The following is a 21,646-nucleotide window of genomic DNA, read 5'->3' on the forward strand; positions in this document are numbered from 1 at the left end:
ATAGGGTAAGACTGGAGTGGATTACTTGAATTGGAATATTTCTTGTTATCTTTTCTAGGCGTTGACAGACAATGCCTGCTGACAACAGGTGATTTAATAATTGTTAAAACAACATTGAAGCTTGTCTGCATACCCTTCATTCCTGTGGGCACTCACTTAGAATGGGTAACCGGTTGTCTGAGCATAGTCATCTCTCTGTTAACCTCTGGTAACATCACATCACAGTATTCATCACATTTATCTCTCGGATCAGATCAGTGTGAGACAAAGAGACATGAGACAAAGGGCCCTTTTGAAATCGCTTTTATTTGACCGTACATTAAAATTTCATCAGGATTGAAAGCGTTGTTAGACAAAAGAAAATACAGTGGAATGCATTTTGAATGATTGGTATTAAGCAGGTACATAATAAAACCCTTGTTACATGATAATAGCATATTTATTACACTTGCTATTTATTTTAGATTCACTGACTCAAGCACCAGGTTCTGTCATTTAGTAACAGATAGATACCATGTGCCTGAAAGTACCAGTTGTTATCACATAGTTCCCAAATAGTTTCTTGTTAAAAACGAGGTAAATACCAGCTGAAACAGAGCTGTAGAATACAGTCACCAAATGTTTTTCATGAAAATTCTTTTTTTTGTGGCATTTGTTCCAGGACAACACTGTAGAGCTGATCTGGAGGAAGGGAAATCCGTCCAGGAAGGTGGGCGGTGGGACAGTGTGTTTTCAGTAGATTATAGTCCAGACAAGGCGGAAAGGCTCCCAGAGTATCAGACCCTCTTTCAACAAAACCCCTGAAAAGCAATCAATAGAGTCCAAAATATTCCAAGCAGGGGGGCAAGACATCTAGTCAAGGAGGTCTGCCCTGTCTAAACAATGGGAGGGAACACACCGCGGTGGGAGGAAGGGCAGATATGTGCTCATTTGTTTAGGGAAAGCAAGCTAAGGCCAGTAACAGGGTCTCTCACACACCTCTCCACAAGCTGTAGGTAGGTGAGGTTCTCTTGTGTGTTGGGGTCAAAGAAGCCCTTGGTGTCATCGTCAGGGTCAGACAGGATCCGGTTCATTTCCTGATCAAAGTATCCTCTCTGGTACGCCACCTCGACAGGCACACGATGGCTGTGCACTGGATCAATGATGCCCCCAGTGGCGATCTGGGCCTCAAGGAGACGAATTCCATGGTCCTTCACAATTAGGTCCTTATTTATGGCCTGGAACAAAGAGATGGTGTTTCCTGTGTACGGATCCACGTATCCAGTGACTGCCCTCTCTGCTGAAAGCAGTTTGGTTTTCCACTCATTCCCAACCACACCATGAGCTGCTGCCTCTTCTACAGAGAGCTTCTTGTTATTTACTGGGTCAATGACAAATCCAGTGGCAGCCTGGGCCTCCAGTAGAACCAGAGAGGTGCCGGGGGTCAGAAGGCCTTTGGTTTTGGCCTCATAGATGCTCATGATCTGTTGGGTAGACAGAATAAGCACCCCAGCAATGCTATTGGTTCCCTCCAAGTACTTGCGCACTGAGTCCATTTTACTCACTTGAGTCACAGTGACTTTTCCCGCATTGAGATCTTTGAAGATTTTCTCATCAATGATTTTTGATACAAGCAGCTCGTCAGCTGTGACATCTTTTCGGATACCCTGGAAGCTTTCAGTTATCGTTGTTGTTATGGTGGTTGTGATTTTCTCCGATTGTGTCTGGGGTTGTTGGCATGTTGTGAATGCAGATGTGCAGGTTGTGGTGGTGGTGTTCTGTTGAATGATTGTCAGAATGATCTCCATGAAGCGTTCCATAGTGATTGCTCGAGATTTATACTGCTGCACAAGCTCTCTCCTCTTCTCCTCAGTGATGTATTTGGTGTAGAGGAGATCCCACAGGGACACTGTCTGTCCCTGGAATTTGCCTCCAGCTTTAGTTGTTGTCATAGATTTGAGAATTAGCTTTGTTTGCTCATCAATGAAGAAGTAAAACTCTCCTTTCTTCACAATGACCAGCAAGCTAAGGCCAGTAACAGGGTCTCTCACACACCTCTCCACAAGCTGTAGGTAGGTGAGGTTCTCTTGTGTGTTGGGGTCAAAGAAGCCCTTGGTGTCATCGTCAGGGTCAGACAGGATCCGGTTCATTTCCTGATCAAAGTATCCTCTCTGGTACGCCACCTCGACAGGCACACGATGGCTGTGCACTGGATCAATGATGCCCCCAGTGGCGATCTGGGCCTCAAGGAGACGAATTCCATGGTCCTTCACAATTAGGTCCTTATTTATGGCCTGGAACAAAGAGATGGTGTTTCCTGTGTACGGATCTACGTATCCAGTGACTGCCCTCTCTGCTGAAAGCAGTTTGGTTTTCCACTCATTCCCAACCACACCATGAGCTGCTGCCTCTTCTACAGAGAGCTTCTTGTTCTTTACTGGGTCAATGACAAATCCAGTGGCAGCCTGGGCCTCCAGTAGAACCAGAGAGGTGCCGGGGGTCAGAAGGCATTTGGTTTTGGCCTCGTAGATGCTCATGATCTGTTGGGTGGACTGAACAAACACCCCTGCAATGCTATTGGTTCCCTCCAAGTACTTGCGCACTGAGTCCATTTCACTCACTTGAGTCACAGTGACTTTTCCCGCATTGAGATCTTTGTAGATTTTCTCATCAATGATTTTTGATACAAGCAGCTCGTCAGCTGTGACATCTTTCCGGATACCATGGAAGCTTTGAGTTGTCGTTGTTGTTGTTGTGGTGGTTGCTGTGATTTTCTCCAATTGTGTCTGTGGTTGTTGGCATGTTGTGAATGCAGGTGTGCAGGTTGTGGTGGTGGTGCTGGTGTTCTGTTGAATGATTGTCAGAATGATCTCCATGAAGCGTTCCATAGTGATTGCTCCAGATTTACACTGCTGCACAAGCTCTCTCCTCTTCTCCTCAGTGATGTATTTGGTGTAGAGGAGATCCCACAGCGACACTGTCTGTCCCTGGAATTGCCCTCCAGCTTTAGCTGTTGTCATAGATTTGAGAATTAGCTTTGTTTGCTCATCAATGAAGAAGTAAAACTCTCCTTTCTTCACAATGACCAGCAAGCTAAGGCCAGTAACAGGGTCTCTCACACACCTCTCCACAAGCTGTAGGTAGGTGAGGTTCTCTTGTGTGTTGGGGTCAAAGAAGCCCTTGGTGTCATCGTCAGGGTCAGACAGGATCCGGTTCATTTCCTGATCAAAGTATCCTCTCTGGTACGCCACCTCGACAGGCACACGATGACTGTGCACTGGATCAATGATGCCCCCAGTGGCGATCTGGGCCTCAAGGAGACGAATTCCATGGTCCTTCACAATTAGGTCCTTATTTATGGCCTGGAACAAAGAGATGGTGTTTCCTGTGTACGGATCTACGTATCCAGTGACTGCCCTCTCTGCTGAAAGCAGTTTGGTTTTCCACTCATTCCCAACCACACCATGAGCTGCTGCCTCTTCTACAGAGAGCTTCTTGTTCTTTACTGGGTCAATGACAAATCCAGTGGCAGCCTGGGCCTCCAGTAGAACCAGAGAGGTGCCGGGGGTCAGAAGGCATTTGGTTTTGGCCTCGTAGATGCTCATGATCTGTTGGGTGGACTGAACAAACACCCCTGCAATGCTATTGGTTCCCTCCAAGTACTTGCGCACTGAGTCCATTTCACTCACTTGAGTCACAGTGACTTTTCCCGCATTGAGATCTTTGTAGATTTTCTCATCAATGATTTTTGATACAAGCAGCTCGTCAGCTGTGACATCTTTCCGGATACCATGGAAGCTTTGAGATGTCGTTGTTGTTGTTGTGGTGGTGGTTGCTGTGATTTTCTCCAATTGTGTCTGTGGTTGTTGGCATGTTGTGAATGCAGGTGTGCAGGTTGTGGTGGTGGTGCTGGTGTTCTGTTGAATGATTGTCAGAATGATCTCCATGAAGCGTTCCATAGTGATTGCTCCAGATTTACACTGCTGCACAAGCTCTCTCCTCTTCTCCTCAGTGATGTATTTGGTGTAGAGGAGATCCCACAGCGACACTGTCTGTCCCTGGAATTGCCCTCCAGCTTTAGCTGTTGTCATAGATTTGAGAATTAGCTTTGTTTGCTCATCAATGAAGAAGTAAAACTCTCCTTTCTTCACAATGACCAGCAAGCTAAGGCCAGTAACAGGGTCTCTCACACACCTCTCCACAAGCTGTAGGTAGGTGAGGTTCTCTTGTGTGTTGGGGTCAAAGAAGCCCTTGGTGTCATCGTCAGGGTCAGACAGGATCCGGTTCATTTCCTGATCAAAGTATCCTCTCTGGTACGCCACCTCGACAGGCACACGATGACTGTGCACTGGATCAATGATGCCCCCAGTGGCGATCTGGGCCTCAAGGAGACGAATTCCATGGTCCTTCACAATTAGGTCCTTATTTATGGCCTGGAACAAAGAGATGGTGTTTCCTGTGTACGGATCTACGTATCCAGTGACTGCCCTCTCTGCTGAAAGCAGTTTGGTTTTCCACTCATTCCCAACCACACCATGAGCTGCTGCCTCTTCTACAGAGAGCTTCTTGTTCTTTACTGGGTCAATGACAAATCCAGTGGCAGCCTGGGCCTCCAGTAGAACCAGAGAGGTGCCGGGGGTCAGAAGGCATTTGGTTTTGGCCTCGTAGATGCTCATGATCTGTTGGGTGGACTGAACAAACACCCCTGCAATGCTATTGGTTCCCTCCAAGTACTTGCGCACTGAGTCCATTTCACTCACTTGAGTCACAGTGACTTTTCCCGCATTGAGATCTTTGTAGATTTTCTCATCAATGATTTTTGATACAAGCAGCTCGTCAGCTGTGACATCTTTCCGGATACCATGGAAGCTTTGAGATGTCGTTGTTGTTGTTGTGGTGGTGGTTGCTGTGATTTTCTCCAATTGTGTCTGTGGTTGTTGGCATGTTGTGAATGCAGGTGTGCAGGTTGTGGTGGTGGTGCTGGTGTTCTGTTGAATGATTGTCAGAATGATCTCCATGAAGCGTTCCATAGTGATTGCTCCAGATTTACACTGCTGCACAAGCTCTCTCCTCTTCTCCTCAGTGATGTATTTGGTGTAGAGGAGATCCCACAGCGACACTGTCTGTCCCTGGAATTGCCCTCCAGCTTTAGCTGTTGTCATAGATTTGAGAATTAGCTTTGTTTGCTCATCAATGAAGAAGTAAAACTCTCCTTTCTTCACAATGACCAGCAAGCTAAGGCCAGTAACAGGGTCTCTCACACACCTCTCCACAAGCTGTAGGTAGGTGAGGTTCTCTTGTGTGTTGGGGTCAAAGAAGCCCTTGGTGTCATCGTCAGGGTCAGACAGGATCCGGTTCATTTCCTGATCAAAGTATCCTCTCTGGTACGCCACCTCGACAGGCACACGATGACTGTGCACTGGATCAATGATGCCCCCAGTGGCGATCTGGGCCTCAAGGAGACGAATTCCATGGTCCTTCACAATTAGGTCCTTATTTATGGCCTGGAACAAAGAGATGGTGTTTCCTGTGTACGGATCTACGTATCCAGTGACTGCCCTCTCTGCTGAAAGCAGTTTGGTTTTCCACTCATTCCCAACCACACCATGAGCTGCTGCCTCTTCTACAGAGAGCTTCTTGTTCTTTACTGGGTCAATGACAAATCCAGTGGCAGCCTGGGCCTCCAGTAGAACCAGAGAGGTGCCGGGGGTCAGAAGGCATTTGGTTTTGGCCTCGTAGATGCTCATGATCTGTTGGGTGGACTGAACAAACACCCCTGCAATGCTATTGGTTCCCTCCAAGTACTTGCGCACTGAGTCCATTTCACTCACTTGAGTCACAGTGACTTTTCCCGCATTGAGATCTTTGTAGATTTTCTCATCAATGATTTTTGATACAAGCAGCTCGTCAGCTGTGACATCTTTCCGGATACCATGGAAGCTTTGAGATGTCGTTGTTGTTGTTGTGGTGGTGGTTGCTGTGATTTTCTCCAATTGTGTCTGTGGTTGTTGGCATGTTGTGAATGCAGGTGTGCAGGTTGTGGTGGTGGTGCTGGTGTTCTGTTGAATGATTGTCAGAATGATCTCCATGAAGCGTTCCATAGTGATTGCTCCAGATTTACACTGCTGCACAAGCTCTCTCCTCTTCTCCTCAGTGATGTATTTGGTGTAGAGGAGATCCCACAGCGACACTGTCTGTCCCTGGAATTGCCCTCCAGCTTTAGCTGTTGTCATAGATTTGAGAATTAGCTTTGTTTGCTCATCAATGAAGAAGTAAAACTCTCCTTTCTTCACAATGACCAGCAAGCTAAGGCCAGTAACAGGGTCTCTCACACACCTCTCCACAAGCTGTAGGTAGGTGAGGTTCTCTTGTGTGTTGGGGTCAAAGAAGCCCTTGGTGTCATCGTCAGGGTCAGACAGGATCCGGTTCATTTCCTGATCAAAGTATCCTCTCTGGTACGCCACCTCGACAGGCACACGATGACTGTGCACTGGATCAATGATGCCCCCAGTGGCGATCTGGGCCTCAAGGAGACGAATTCCGTGGTCCTTCACAATTAGGTCCTTATTTATGGCCTGGAACAAAGAGATGGTGTTTCCTGTGTACGGATCTACGTATCCAGTGACTGCCCTCTCTGCTGAAAGCAGTTTGGTTTTCCACTCATTCCCAACCACACCATGAGCTGCTGCCTCTTCTACAGAGAGCTTCTTGTTCTTTACTGGGTCAATGACAAATCCAGTGGCAGCCTGGGCCTCCAGTAGAACCAGAGAGGTGCCGGGGGTCAGAAGGCATTTGGTTTTGGCCTCGTAGATGCTCATGATCTGTTGGGTGGACTGAACAAACACCCCTGCAATGCTATTGGTTCCCTCCAAGTACTTGCGCACTGAGTCCATTTCACTCACTTGAGTCACAGTGACTTTTCCCGCATTGAGATCTTTGTAGATTTTCTCATCAATGATTTTTGATACAAGCAGCTCGTCAGCTGTGACATCTTTCCGGATACCATGGAAGCTTTGAGATGTCGTTGTTGTTGTTGTGGTGGTGGTTGCTGTGATTTTCTCCAATTGTGTCTGTGGTTGTTGGCATGTTGTGAATGCAGGTGTGCAGGTTGTGGTGGTGGTGGTGGTGTTCTGTTGAATGATTGTCAGAATGATCTCCATGAAGCGTTCCATAGTGATTGCTCCAGATTTACACTGCTGCACAAGCTCTCTCCTCTTCTCCTCAGTGATGTATTTGGTGTAGAGGAGATCCCACAGGGACACTGTCTGTCCCTGGAATTGCCCTCCAGCTTTAGCTGTTGTCATAGATTTGAGAATTAGCTTTGTTTGCTCATCAATGAAGAAGTAAAACTCTCCTTTCTTCACAATGACCAGCAAACTAAGGCCAGTAACAGGGTCTCTCACACATCTCTCCACAAGCTGTAGGTAGGTGAGGTTCTCTTGTGTGTTGGGGTCAAAGAAGCCCTTGGTGTCATCGTCAGGGTCAGACAGGATACGGTTCATATCCTGATCAAAGTATCCTCTCTGGTACGCCACCTCGACAGGCACACGATGACTGTGCACTGGATCAATGATGCCCCCAGTGGCGATCTGGGCCTCAAGGAGACGAATTCCATGGTCCTTCACAATTAGGTCCTTATTTATGGCCTGGAACAAAGAGATGGTGTTTCCTGTGTACGGATCTACGTATCCAGTGACTGCCCTCTCTGCTGAAAGCAGTTTGGTTTTCCACTCATTCCCAACCACACCATGAGCTGCTGCCTCTTCTACAGAGAGCTTCTTGTTCTTTACTGGGTCAATAACAAATCCAGTGGCAGCCTGGGCCTCCAGTAGAACCAGAGAGGTGCCGGGGGTCAGAAGGCCTTTGGTTTTGGCCTCGTAGATGCTCATGATCTGTTTGGTGCTTTCAACTCTTACCCCTGCAATGCAGTTAGTTGCACCAAGGTACTTTTGAATTGATGCCATCCCATCAACCTGCTCTTCAGTCACCTCTCCTTGAATAATCTGAGTGAAGAGATCCTTGGAGATGATCTTTGACTCATACAGCTCACTTGCTGAGACTTGCTTTCTTAGCCCTTTGAACTTTCTTTCTTTCGATGTCACTTCTGTTATTATTGTGTTGACTATATCTGTGATTTCCTCTATAGTCAGTGCTCTTGACTTGTATTGCTTCAGAAGCTGCTGTCTCTTTTGTTTTGAGATGTATTCAGAGATTAGCACCTCCCACAGTGTCACTTGTTTGCCTTCAAATTTCCCTTTGTTGATGGTCACAGTTTTGTTTTGGAATGTCAGCTCTGTTTTCTCATCTGTGTGAAAGGCACTCCCATCTTCTCCATGCAGTGGTAGAAGTAAGAGCCCTGTCTTAGAATCCTTCTCACACCTTTTTTTCAGCTGAAGGTATGTTAGATTCTCCATGGTGTTTGGGTCAAAGAATCCTTTGGTGTCGTCACTCTGGTCCGACAGAATTTGACTTGTTTCTTCATCTAGATATCCTCTCTTCTTGGCGACATGGACAGGTAATCTGTGGCTGTTTATTGGGTCAATTATTCCCCCGGTTGCAATCTGTGCTTCAAGCAGTCGTATCCCATGGCTCTTCACAATCAGGTCTTTTTTCATGGCTTCAAATAGAGATATTGTTGCATCAGTGTATGGATCCACATAGCCGGTGACTGCTTGTTCAGCTGAAAGTAACTTTTCATGCATCTCTAGTCCAATTAGTTGTTCTCTGGCTGCCTCATCAACAGAAAGGTATTTGTTTTTGATTGGATCAATGACAAACCCTGTCGCAGCCTGAGCCTCAAGCAGTACCAGTGCAGTCCCAGGGGTCAGCAGACCTTGTGTCTTTGCCTCAAAGATGCTCATTACGTTTTTGGCAGGCTGAGTCAGGACCCCAGCAATACTTCCTGTGCCCCTGAAGTATGGCTTCACAGATTCCAGATGAATCACTTCTTCAAGAGTTATTTTCCCTTCCTCCAAACTCTTGAAGGCACTGGAATCAATGATGTTAGAGTCCAGTAGTTGTTGTGCAGAGATGGGCTTTCTCAGACCCATTGTTGTTTTGAGAGTTTCATTTTGCTCCAGTTTGGTTATGGTTGAAGTGACCGCTGTTATGATGGTTTGTGTAGTTGTCTTCCTTGTTCTGTATTGTTCAATGAATTGGAGTATCTGATCATCTGTGAAGTATGCAGAATGTATCAAATCCCACAGAGAGACTGATTTTCCCAAATAACGGCCCACTGAAACACTAACAGTTGTCTTCTCAAACTCCTGTTTTATTTCTTCATCTGTGTACATTTTCTCAGTTGTTTTCAGTGTTTTAGCTTTGTCTGTCAGTGGCAGGAGAAAAAGGCCTGTTTCTGCATCCTTTGTGCATCTTTGCAACATTTCCATGTAGGTCAAGTTTTCTTCCGTCCTCGGGTCAAAGAATCCCTTTGTGTCATCACTGGAATCTGACAGAATCTGATTAAGCTCTGCATCAAAGTATCCCTTTCGGTATGCAACTTCGAGAGGCAAATGAAGGCACTTCAATGGATCAATGATGCCACCTGTGGCAATCTGGGCCTCAAGTAAACGAATTCCGTGCTGCTTTACAATCAGGTCTTTTTTCATGGCTTGGAAAAGAGAGATCTTCTTGTCAGTGTATGGGTCTGTGTAGCCAGTTACTGCCCTCTCCGCTGCCAAAAGCTTTTCGTACAGTTCTGGGCCAATGATCTTCTCCTTCAGAGCCTGTTCCACTGTCAGTTTTTGGTTCAGAATCGGGTTGATGATGAAGCCTGTGGCAGCTTGTGCCTCCAGGAGACAGAGAGCAGTGCCAGGGGTCACAATGCCCCTTTTCCTGGCCTCATAGATGCTCAGTTTTTGATTGGAGGGTTGAAGTATCACCCCAGCTACGCAGCTGTTTCCTGTCAGATAGGTTCTCACACTGTCCATCTTCATTACCTCAGTGTTTGTCAGTTTTCCCTCTATCAGACCGTTGTATGTCTTTTCGTCCACAATGTCTAACTTTAAGAGGTCCGCAACAGAGACATTTCCCCTCAGACCCTCAAAGTTAAGGTCAGCTTGATGCTTTATCTCCTTGTGTTCAATGATTTCCAGGACAGTGACAGTGATTTGCTCCACTGTGATCTTCCTTGACCTGAATAGCTTCAATAGTTCCTGCCTTTTATCCTCCCACAGATATTCAGAGTTGATGAGATCCCACAGTGTTGGTGTCTTGCTGCTGAATCTACCATACTTTACGGTGACATTTGTGGCTTGGAGCGTCCCCTGGAGATTATCTGGTATGTTGACTCTGTTGCTTTTACCTTCAAGAGGCAGGAGGCAAAGGCCTGTGCTGGGATCAGTTACACATCTGGCCATGAGCTGCAGGTATGTGAGGTTCTCTTTAGTATTTGGGTCAAAGAACCCTTTGGTGTCATCGCTTGGATCATCAAGGACCCGATTCATTTTCTCATCAAAATATCCCATCTTGTAGGCTATGTGGACAGGAATACGATGGCTGTGAACCGGGTCAATGATTCCTCCTGTTGCAATCTGTGCCTCTAACAGACGAATTCCATGCTCTCTAATGATGAGATCTTTCTGCATGGCTTGGAACAAAGAGATGGTTTTGCCAGTGTATGGATCTGTGTACCCTGTCACTGCCTTCTCTGCTGAACGCAGCTTTCCGTGGACTTCCGGCCCCACTATGTTTGCCTTTACAGCCTCATCCACTGAGAACTTCCTGTTGGCTATGGGGTCAATGATGTGTCCTGTGGCCGCCTGAGCTTCTAGCAGTATCAGAGCAGTTCCTGGCATCAGCTTCCCCTTTCTTTTGGCCTGGTAGATGGTCATGATCTGAGAATCAGGAAGCAAGACCCCTGCAATGCTATTTGTCCCTTTCAAGTAGCATTGCACGGTTTCATCCTCTGTGACATCCTTCACTGTCCTTTTCCCCATTTGTAGGTCCTGCAGGACATTCTCGCTAATGATGTCGGCCTCCACCAGCTGCTTTCCTGTGACAGTCTCCCTGATTCCCTCGAAGACGACCATGGTTGTTTTCACTGATGTCATAATCACCTCAAGAACCATTGTTATCATTGTCTTTATTGTTAGGCTTCCCTGTTTGTATTGGCGAAGGGTGTCTTGCCTCTTATGTTCATCAAAGTATTCTGACATCAGCAGTTCCCATAGGGACACAGTCATTCCGATGTACTTCCCACATGTTACTTTCACCATCACTTCTTTGAGAGTTTGTTTAGTTTGATAGTCAATGAAATTGTGATTCAGCCCACCTGATTGTTCTACCAGAGGGAGCAGGCAGAGTCCAGTGGCAGGGTCGATGACGGATCTTCCCATCAGCTGAAGATAGGTCAGATTTTCCTTTGTGTTTGGATCAAAGAATCCTTTGGTGTCATCTCCTGAGTCTTCAAGGATTGCATTCATTTTCTCATCAAACAAACCTCGTTTGTAGGCCACCTGCACAGGGAGTCTGTGACTGTTGATGGGGTCAATTATTCCGCCCGTGGCGATTTGAGCCTCAAGTAAGCGAATCCCATGCTGCTTCACAATTAGGTCCTTTGACAGTGCCTGAAACAGGGATATTGTTTCACCTGAGTAGGGATCCTTGTAGCCTGTTACTGCCCGTTCAGCCGAGAGCAATTTGGCATGATACTCTGGGCCCACAAGCTTGTGTTTGATAGCCTCGTCCACACTGAATTTCTTGTTTTCAATCGGATCAATCATGTATCCGGTGGCAGCCTGTGCTTCAAGCAGAACCAATGCTGTTCCAGGCATTAGTATGCCCTGCTTCATGGCTTGAAAGATGCTCAGTCTCTGATTGGATGAGAGCATTGCCACACCTGAAATACTCCCCTTTCCTTCCAGGTACTCTTTCACCGTCTCCATGAGCATCACATCCTGAGTTGTAGTCTTGCCTTTTTGCAAGTCGTCGTAGGTCTCCTTGTCGATGATGTTTGAAGCCAGGAGCTGAGTGGAGGACACTCCCCTGCGCAGGCCTTTAAAGGTGATACAGACAGGGAGCAGCAGCAGGCCTGTGTCTGGGTCTACCATGCATTTCTCTATCAGACGTGGGTAGTTGACATTTTCTTGAGAGTTTGGATCATAGAACACTTTGAGCTCCTCCAGCTGCTTAGTAAGTAAGCCCTTTTCATAGTGGCCTCTCTCAACGGCTGAATCCACTGAAATGAACACCTTTTCCAGAGGGTCAAATAGGCCTTTTGTGGATACCTGAGCCTCAAGCAACCTTGCTCCATGATCTTTTGGAATGACATCCTTCTGTATAGCTTGAAACACAGAGATTATTTGTTTGGTGTAGGGGTCTGTGTAACCATGAACAGCTCTTTCGGCCAACATGAGTTTCTCTTTCATCTCAGGTCCAACAATTCCTTCCTTGACAGCGTCTTCGACAGGAAGTTTTCGGTTGTTGATGGGGTCTACGATTCCCTCAGTGGCAGCTTGGGCTTCCAATAGGGCTAGCGCTGTTCCTGGCTTCAGTAGACGTTTCTTCATCGCTTGATATATTGTGATCTTCTCCTTTGTCTTCTCCAGGAACACACCGGCCACAGCTCCAGTGCATTCTGCATGGCCATTTTGCTGTCCTCCCATACATTGAGTGATTGACGCCATCTTGATTTTCAAATCTGTGTAAAGATATAGAAAATAATTTGTTAGAATCATTTGACGTTTGAAAAAGTCTGACTCGGCTGGTGCTTCGGGACTAAGTTTGATAGTAAAAATGATAGCTATAGATTAGAGTAAAATATTAATTAAACTGTCCCAGAGAGCCTTTTCAAATATCAGCTTTGATATGAGGTACTTGACGTTCATTTGAATGTGTGCCAAAATGTCACTGTGTATACTGCAGAAGAAAACTTCAGGAGACGAAACCATTCAAGCTGCAAATGTAAAAAAGAACATTTTCACTTAAAGCTGCACTCCGCAGTTGTGAATTGATCGACCCACCACTTAAAAAAAGTGTGGTGTTGCCACTTGTAAAATAAGCAAGACACTTTTTCTAAGCACCTCCCTAAGCACCTAAGCACCTCCCCTTCAACAATTAGTTTGGAGGTGAAATCATAGAAAGTATTTGAAGTTACAGCAGCACAGGACGATCTTCAGCGTTCAGTGCTGTTTATACGCCTCCTCTCTGACTATGGAGCAACACGGAAGATCAGGTAACGTTATACGTTACGTTACGTTAACGTTACGTTATACGTTACGTTATAATCTGATCTCCCAACCATCACTATAAACCTAAACTTTTCAGGGATGTTGTGTTGATTGCCTGTCTCCCTGGTTCCTTTACTGTACCTACGCGCAATGCGTTTACATTTACATTCATGGCATTCAGCAGACGCCTTTACGCAAAGTGACTTACAGCAAATACATCTGTTTAAGTAAGTGAGTCATCTATCCATCAGTCATCATAAGATAAAGTAATCAATGCTCAGACCAGGGGCCATTGGCAGTCACGATGCTAGAAGAATTAACAGGAGAGAAACTTGTACAGGGGGGTAGTGTGGATGAAGAGGTCTTTAGAAATGCAATTTCTTTCCCATGTTGTTTACACGGAATGGTGGGCCAGCCTATTCCCACTTTCCGCACAGGACAACTTTAAAGATCCTTAGTGTGTTACTTAATGTTGTATTAATGATTTACTCAGAAGACTGGTTCAGTTAATTGTATTTGCGGATGCTCCATTGTGTAAACACCGTACCCGCTTGCTATGATATCTTCTATCAATAAGAAATTACATGAGTGAGTATTGAGTGCTGCATCTCTTCATCATAAAATCCTAATAAAATTAAATTAGGGGTTGTTATATTCCTGGTTTCTGACTTGGTGTGGTTCGGTGTTAAGTTTCTACGTCATACTCTATGGGCCACTCACACAGTATGCCTGTGGTTTTGGCCAGTACAGTTGGAGCAAATGACATTTATATTCAGTCTAATAAAATGAAATGTTTCTCCTATATTTTTAACTCGACTTTTCTTTCATTGCATTTCCATTTAATACCATCATGCCATGACCGGAAATGAAATGTACCCTAGCTGTGCCAAACAGTATGATTATGCCACATAAAAGTATTTGCTCGAGGCATGCCAAGACAGGAAACTACTGGGAAGAATTAAACTGGAATTTCAAGATGCAGCCATGCAGTGAGTGACACACAAAATGTACTTCTTATCTTACACCCACAACTACACTTACAACATCTATTTGATAGCGTCTGTACACTGAAAGTCAAACTTTCATGTGTGATTACGCAAGATTAGTTTACTTCATAGAGTATTAAGGAGAGATGAAAAGCTTGCCTTGTGGTCATTGGGGGTATTTTAAGTATCAACACAAACAATGTTAAATTACCACAAAAGGTCACCCCACAAAAGATGCTTTATGCCTCTATAATCCCTAGATTATTCACCTGTGATATGCTTGCCAGAAATCTCACCTTAAATAGGTAAAATACATGGCTACAAGGCAAGCTTTTCATTCTTTAAGGAAGAAAACCTCTTCGAGTCATCCTGCTCTGTGCTGCATGTTGACGATTGGCCCAGGGAGAGAGAAAGCAGGATTGTAAAGTTAGTTAACAGACTGCCAGGAGGCCTGTACCTCCTGCAGGAATGTCTGGCAGGAAGATTTGTGTGCTGCATGACACCATTACAGACTCTGTGGGAATAAAGAGGGTGTGAATGGGTGTGGGGGAGAAACATTGAAAACATGTTCTCCCCATGCAGTTTTTAAGGAATGCTTGTCTGATAACGATTGCGAAACCGAAACATCAGGTTTTTAATCTTAGCTACCTTAGCTACTTCTCTTGTTGTTTGAGTACAAAACCCTCCATTTAGACCCTAAATAGACCCTAAAATATGATATCTATTATCAAGATACAAGAAATGATTTATGAAAGCTGCGTTTTCTTTTACTATGAAGGTGGTGTGGGCACACCGATACATACAATGAGAGATTATTTGTGTGCATTTGTGTTTCCATAAACAGGCATCAGGCCACTGTTGCAAGTGTTTGGCATGGTTCACGTGAAATGTTTTGCATGAAGAGAAGGAAAAAGCTATTCATGTCCTTGCCTTTGTGTCATGCAGTACAACATGCTCTGCCTGTTGATAATGTCATTGGGTTAAAGGTTTGCGACAGCGTTCTTCGCGCCTCATGCAATGCAATAGCAATGCCTCAGCCAGTTTACATTTTTAAAGGGACAGTTTTTTTTCTTTTCTATGTTAGACCTCATTTTCTACTTACTTGGAGTTGTGTCGGCTCATCCAGACACATTTTGGGGTATTTTTCCATAGGATTTAGGTGATCCCATTCATGTACACTGGTGTGGCTAAATGCTAGCCCCGGAGCCAGACAAAAAAAGCGAAATAATGGAAATATGACCGAAAAAAGTGTCTGGATGAGCCTAAACACTCTAAGCCTAAACACTCTAAGTAAAGTGTGAAATGAGGTCTAACACTGAACAACCTGATCTGACCCTTTAACACACTGACCCACAGATCAAGAAACGTATTGATCGGTCTTGTCTTAGTGAAAACAGGCTAATATGAGAACCTGTCTGAAGGAACCACAACACATGCTTGTTGCAAGTACAGGCCTATGGTTATCAGCTGCTCTGTAAGATATTGAGCGTATACAAATTCAAACGCGGCTTACATAATAAAACTTTACATGCATTTTGGGCTTGTGTTAATGCATAATGTCCCATATATAGGTGATTACAGTGGAGGCTGGTGGAGGTAGAAATTGGAGGACGAGCTGACTGCAATGCGTGGAATGGAATGAGACACCAGCCTCCCCAGAGTGACTACATGTTTAATTGAATCACCCGTATAGCGCACAGTAGGACAACGCCTTGTGGATGTGTTGGATTTACCTGGAATTACGTCACAAAGGAAGGTTCCTTGTGCACGTGTGATTTGCGGGTTTGCGTGAGGATCATCGTTAACATGCATGATTTGATCTTTAAAATCATGCTCAATGGCCGTGATAAAACGAACAAAGCACTCTCTAAAAAACTTGTTCTGCAATAGCAACATTCTTTGCAAGGTTCTGACAGTACAATTAACTTTTGGAAACGGAGATACAACAAAAACATTCCATTACATGACATTTATGTTTGTCACCTAATCTCATGTGACAGACATAGTTGTACCATCAAACGACTCATTTATGTGTGGCTCTAGCCTCAGCTGAAATCCTCTCATTGCTGATAATACAATATTTATTAAATATACTGAATGACAGTATAAACTACAATGCAAGTTAAAAAAGAACAGCATATAATTGCTATATTATATAGTATTGCTAATTTGTTGATTGTTGTCGATTGTGAGGAGAAGACAAAGCATTTGATTATGTCAATTACGATTGGATGCGATGACTGAAATGTGATTTGATTTGATTTCAATTACGACTGAAATTTGATTTGATTTGATTTGATTTGATTTGAGCAGTGTGATTGCCTGCAACAAACCTACGAACGAGAATGAGCTCAAACCTTCTGTGGAGTCAGGCCAGACCTTCTTCACCTCCATCTCCTCCTCAGGGTCTTCTGTGAGGAAGGCCCAGTCCCCCTGGGGCAGGCTGCTCCTCAGGGCAGCGACGGGTTACACAGAGGGAACAGCGGGAGCCACAAACTCATCCTGGAAGGCCACAGCGCTCTGCTGCTCAAGTCTGAGCTCTGAAACCATGTCAGACACCGCTATGGAAGTTTCCATGATGATACTAGACTCAGAGATGACCTGGGTCCGTATTACTTCCTCCACCACTGTGACTACTTCCTGGGTCACCTCGGAGGGCATTCTGTGAGTGATGTGCCCCACCACATGGGCTTCTGTGAGGTCGGTGAATACCTCAGTGGTAGTTACTACCTCAATATCATCTTCTTCCTCTTCCTCTTCTTCATCCTCTTGCTCTTCATCTTCCTCTTCTACATCCTCTTCATCTTCATCTTCATCTTCCTCATCCTCGTCCTCGTCCTCGTCCTTTCCAATAGGCTCCTCCTTCGGCTCTTGAACAGGAGCTGTTTCAACCAGCACCTCTTCAACCACCTCCACAGGCTCTGGGGGCTCCTCCTCAACTACCTCTTCAACTACCTCCTCAACTACCTCCTCAACTACCTCCTCAACTACCTCCTCAACTACCTCCTCATCTGCCTCCTCAACTACCTGCTCATCTGCCTCCTCAACTACCTCCTCATCTGCCTCCTCAACTACCTCCTCAACTACCTCCTCAACTACCTCCTCAACTACCTCCTCATCTGCCTCCTCATCTGCCTCCTCAACTACCTCCTCAACTACCTCCTCAACTACCTTCTCAACTACCTCCGCAGCTACCTCATCCTCTACTTGCTGCGCCTGTTCATCAGGTGTGGGTGCCTCAACTGCCACTTCCTCCACCACGGCCTATGGCTCCACAGCAGGGGTGAATGCTGGTGGCAGGGCTGGTTTGGTGACCTCCAAAACAATAGGCACAGCTGCAGCAGTCTCAGAGACAGGGGCCCCGGGCACTACTGGTTTGACATCTCTAGCTGGGGAAGGGGACCTAAGGGGCCTGCCCTCAGGGGGTGCATAAGAGTTTCTAAAACCTCTCCCCCGGCCCTCCTCTCCTCCACGTCCCTCCTCTCTGCGGAAGCCCTGGCCTCTCCAGGTCTGGGCCTGGGCTCCGGGCTCCCCAGCTGGGCCTTGGGCCTGGTAGGAGCCCCTGAACCTCATAGGAGGCCTATCAGATGGGGCTTCTTCATCGCCACCCCCCCTCTTATGGCGGTAGCCCTGGCGGTCCATCATGCCCTCCTGGCTCTCCCTTTCAGCCCTGGGTTTGGGGACGTAGGAGGTGGGGCCCTCGACTGTCTGGGACCGGGCCCGACGCATCACATCCAGGGTGGAGGCAGGCTTGCGGATGTGCTGCAGGGAGGAGGGCACGATCTCTGGGGGCAGACGCAGGTATTCACGCAGGTACACGATGCCTTCGTTGGTGAGGTACCAGTAGGCGTGCTTCCATGCAAAGGTTTCGCGCACGAAGCCCCTGGACATGAGGGAGCCCATGGCTCGGATCACCTTCAGGTTGCTGACCCCCTGGATCTTGGGGTGCATGCACTGGGGGCGCTTGTCCTTCTTGGCCACCATGACGCCATCCCGGAAGAGGAGCTCGTAGATGGACCTCAGGTCCGCTAAGGGCATTAACATGCCAGCCACCATTTTGAATTGTTGGGTTTTCTTAAAAAAATAAGTCGAATCAACTTAAAAAAAAAAAAAAAAAGAGTACAAATCAAATAAGTTTCTGAAAGAAAGTAGGATTGCTGGCAGCATTTAAGGAATTTAGATTTACTTCTATCTTTCATAGAAGTAAAGACATTTACTTCTATCTTTCCTCGTAAAAATGCTTAATTGCTTTTCACATTAAAAGTGCATGTACCATGATTTTTGATTCATCAACATCAAGCTTTGTAACAAACGTCTTAACCATTGATGATTGTTAGCATTGATATGACACATCATGCCACGCCCATTTGTAAATGTGTCTGCAGCAAGCCGGCTAATTTAAGACACATTTATAAATGGCTGAAGCATCGAATGATTTACAGCCAACTACTGTAAATGAATACCTTAAAAACAACCACTGAAAACAGCCACTGAAACACTGCTTTTTGTGCACTGAATAACACATGCTTATGTCTGTTTGGCACTAGATTGTGTTTATGCAATTCTGTACATGCTTCCATAATTCCAAATACCATAATTTAAGATTGTTGAAACAGTTCAGAAAGTGAATGTTTTTTTCACTGCGGCAAGCTGACTAATTTGTGTCGCAGGTATTTGCAACAAAGCAGATGAACGATGACTGAAGCAAAGGTTTCACTTTTGCCACAAAACGTTATCATCCCTACTTGTCATATATTCCCACTATTAACTAATTCGGAGTTAATTATTTGCACTGTTTGATTCTACAGTGTCGATCAAACATGCTAATAAAAGAAAAAAAATTATTCTGTGATAAAATCATTAACCTCAAGTATTTGTCTGAATGACCAACAGGACTGTGTGCATGACCAGCGCCCTATACCCTCCCTATCTCTGGCCTTCAACAGGTTGTAAAGAGTCATTAAAAACCTTTCTTTTTACACAGAGAACTTCCTCTCCAGGTCAAAGGCAGATACAGTGTCAACAGGAGAGTTGAGTTGTACTGCATTCACACCAGTGGAGGCAGAAATCGGGGACGGGCTCATTGTAATGCATAGAATGGAATAAGGAATGGCATCAAACACCACACCCTCCTCCGATGTCTACCTTCACCAGCCTCCCCTCATACACACACCCTTTCCACAACAACTATAATCAAAATACACACACACACACACACACACACACACACACACACACACACACCCACACACACACACACACACACACACGCGCACACACACACACACACACACACACACACACACACACACACACACACACACACACACACACACACACACCCAAAGCACTTCCATTGTAAGGGGGAGAATTCACCCCATCACTACCAACGTGTCGTGATGCCATGGCAACCATTAGACGCCAGAAAGCTCATCACACATCAACTGTCAGTGGTGAGGTGAGGAGAGAATCATGCCAATGAGGAATCAGGGGAGATCAGGCGGCCAAGAAAGAATGGAGGCCGTTTCGGGAATTTAGCCAGGAAGCCAGCAGTAACATGCCTACTCTTGTGGAACAAGTGGAACTTGGAACCATGGAACTTGGAATCCTGGAACTTGGAACCATGGAACTTGGAATCCTGGAACTTGGAACCATGGAACTTAGGAGTCGGGACTTTGGTTTAACGCCTCATCTGAAAGACTGACTTTTCGGGCACCCACACACTTTATATCATACACCATCATACACCATCATACACCATCATACACCATCATACACCATCATACACCATCATACACCATCATACACCATCATACACTCGGGTTAAAATTACTAGCACAGTTTTTCTCGATTGCTAAGACACACTTAATGAAACTGGGATCCACTTCATCATCACACAGCACAAGTCTTCTCTTGCAAATGTGTTAACACTTTTTCATTGGTTTAACACATTTTTCAAACCCTTTTTTAAAACAGTTAACACAGACCTCAGAGAAAGACCCCGAACTCTATTAGAATTTATTTTCTGTTGTAATTTTGGCCAGTCAGCTTCTGTTTCAGCCTGTGTGTTAATTGTGACGTCAGAGTGGACAAATGTGTTTGAGCAGACGAGAAAAACTGTAACAGTGACTTACAGGGATCGTTATACGGATATTCTGGTTATTGTGTGTGGACAAGGCCTATGCCTTGGGGCTGACAGGTGATAATGCCTTCACCACTGTCCCTGTCAGTGCTCGGGGGCATCCACACCATTCTCACCGTCTCTTTGTTAGTCACTATTGTAAAGAGAGGAAGTTCTGGGAAAAAAAGGTATTGGACAGAAAAAATAAAAATGTAAAATAAATGTAATAAATGTAATGAATGTAAATGTAAAAGTGAGTGAGTATTTGAGTATGTGAAGCACATGGTTTTAAGGTGTAACGCCAAAACACATTCCTGGCAATCAATGTTTATGCAGCAATACCGTCTTCTCATTCTGACTCTGGTATTTACAATATATTAAGGTGTTTATATATAATATAGGATGGTATTCATATATATAATATACTATGGTATTCATATATAATATATGATGTCTGTCTTCATATTGCGATGTGCTAAGATAGTTGGGAAAGTTGATTTCATTAAAAGCCCTCGGGCCCTGGACAGATCACATATTAGCAGATGTGCATGACGTTCTCTCAGAGGCTGAAACCCGTAAAACCATGTGTGATGCAAGTCCTGATGAATGAATAAATAGGTGTGGTCACAGACACCTGTTGAGTATCTGCAGCCCCCATGAGATCCCTGAGATCCCCGAGCGTGCTTTGGGAGTGAAATCAAGCAGGGAAGAGTGGTCAAAGTTACGGTATTCTGTTTGGGAATGTTTTCTGTCCCTCTTTACCAGCAGGGAGTTGCCTCACCCCACAGCTCAGCTGTGACCAGCAGTGCTGTATTGCCTTAGATTAACAGCTCTTTCCTCTCAGTTGAAAATAAACGACTGTCAGAATCAATTACATGCACCGTGATGATTAGAATCCTTTTGTTGGATTTAACCTTTAACCCCAGAGACCAATCCACCAGGGAAGAGATGACAGCATTGTATAAAGAAAACGTTTTTTTTGTAAATTTGTTATTGCTATTTTGTACATTTTTTGTTAATATTAGCTTATATATATATATATATATATATATATATATTTTTTTTTTTTAAACATTTTTTTTATAGTTTTTTATGTCCCATGCACCAACCTCACCAAGTCAATTTCCTGTATGTGCAAATATGACTGATGAAATAGCCAAATAAAAGAATTCTGATTCTGATTCTGATTCTAATTCTGATTCTGATTCTGATTCTGATTCTGATTCTGATTTACTGTGTCCATGGTGACCAAAGAGGAAGGAGTCAGAGAGTCAGAGTGAAAACTCACTTCTTTTTTGTTGTCTTGTCCATAACTTGATCAGATCCTTTATCTCTTTTGTAAACTCTTGTATATACTGATCTGATCGTTTGATGGATTTAAAAAAAAATGT

At 45.0% G+C, this 21,646-nt stretch overlaps 2 protein-coding genes across 3 annotated transcripts in view; both read right to left on the bottom strand.

The window, feature by feature from the left end:
- Positions 1-286: 286 nt before the first annotated feature.
- Positions 287-21,646, bottom strand: part of eppk1 (epiplakin 1) — a 21,686-nt gene continuing 326 nt past the window's right edge. Inside the window, exons 1-2 of one of the 2 annotated variants that reach the window (XM_083684283.1) lie at positions 16,492-16,602; positions 287-12,619 (exon numbers count right to left, since the gene is read on the bottom strand). In XM_083684283.1, coding sequence (XP_083540409.1) covers positions 927-12,619; positions 16,492-16,528 — 11,730 coding nt within the window. In that variant the 5' untranslated portion in view covers positions 16,529-16,602 and the 3' untranslated portion in view covers positions 287-926. Of the gene's footprint in view, positions 12,620-16,491; positions 16,603-21,646 lie in introns of those variants that run through there. The other variant, XM_083684284.1, reaches the window with a different exon arrangement.
- LOC310814759 (small ribosomal subunit protein eS10B-like) lies at positions 17,503-18,190 on the bottom strand (the record flags this gene model as incomplete). Its single annotated transcript, XM_083684259.1, has 2 exons — positions 17,503-17,519; positions 17,608-18,190. The coding sequence occupies 2 exons, from the start codon at positions 18,188-18,190 to the stop codon at positions 17,503-17,505; spliced, it is 600 nt and encodes a 199-aa protein (XP_083540385.1).

This window comes from Argentina silus, assembly GCF_951799395.1.
Source record: "Argentina silus genome assembly, chromosome: 14".
NCBI classification, from domain to species: domain Eukaryota; kingdom Metazoa; phylum Chordata; class Actinopteri; order Argentiniformes; family Argentinidae; genus Argentina; species Argentina silus.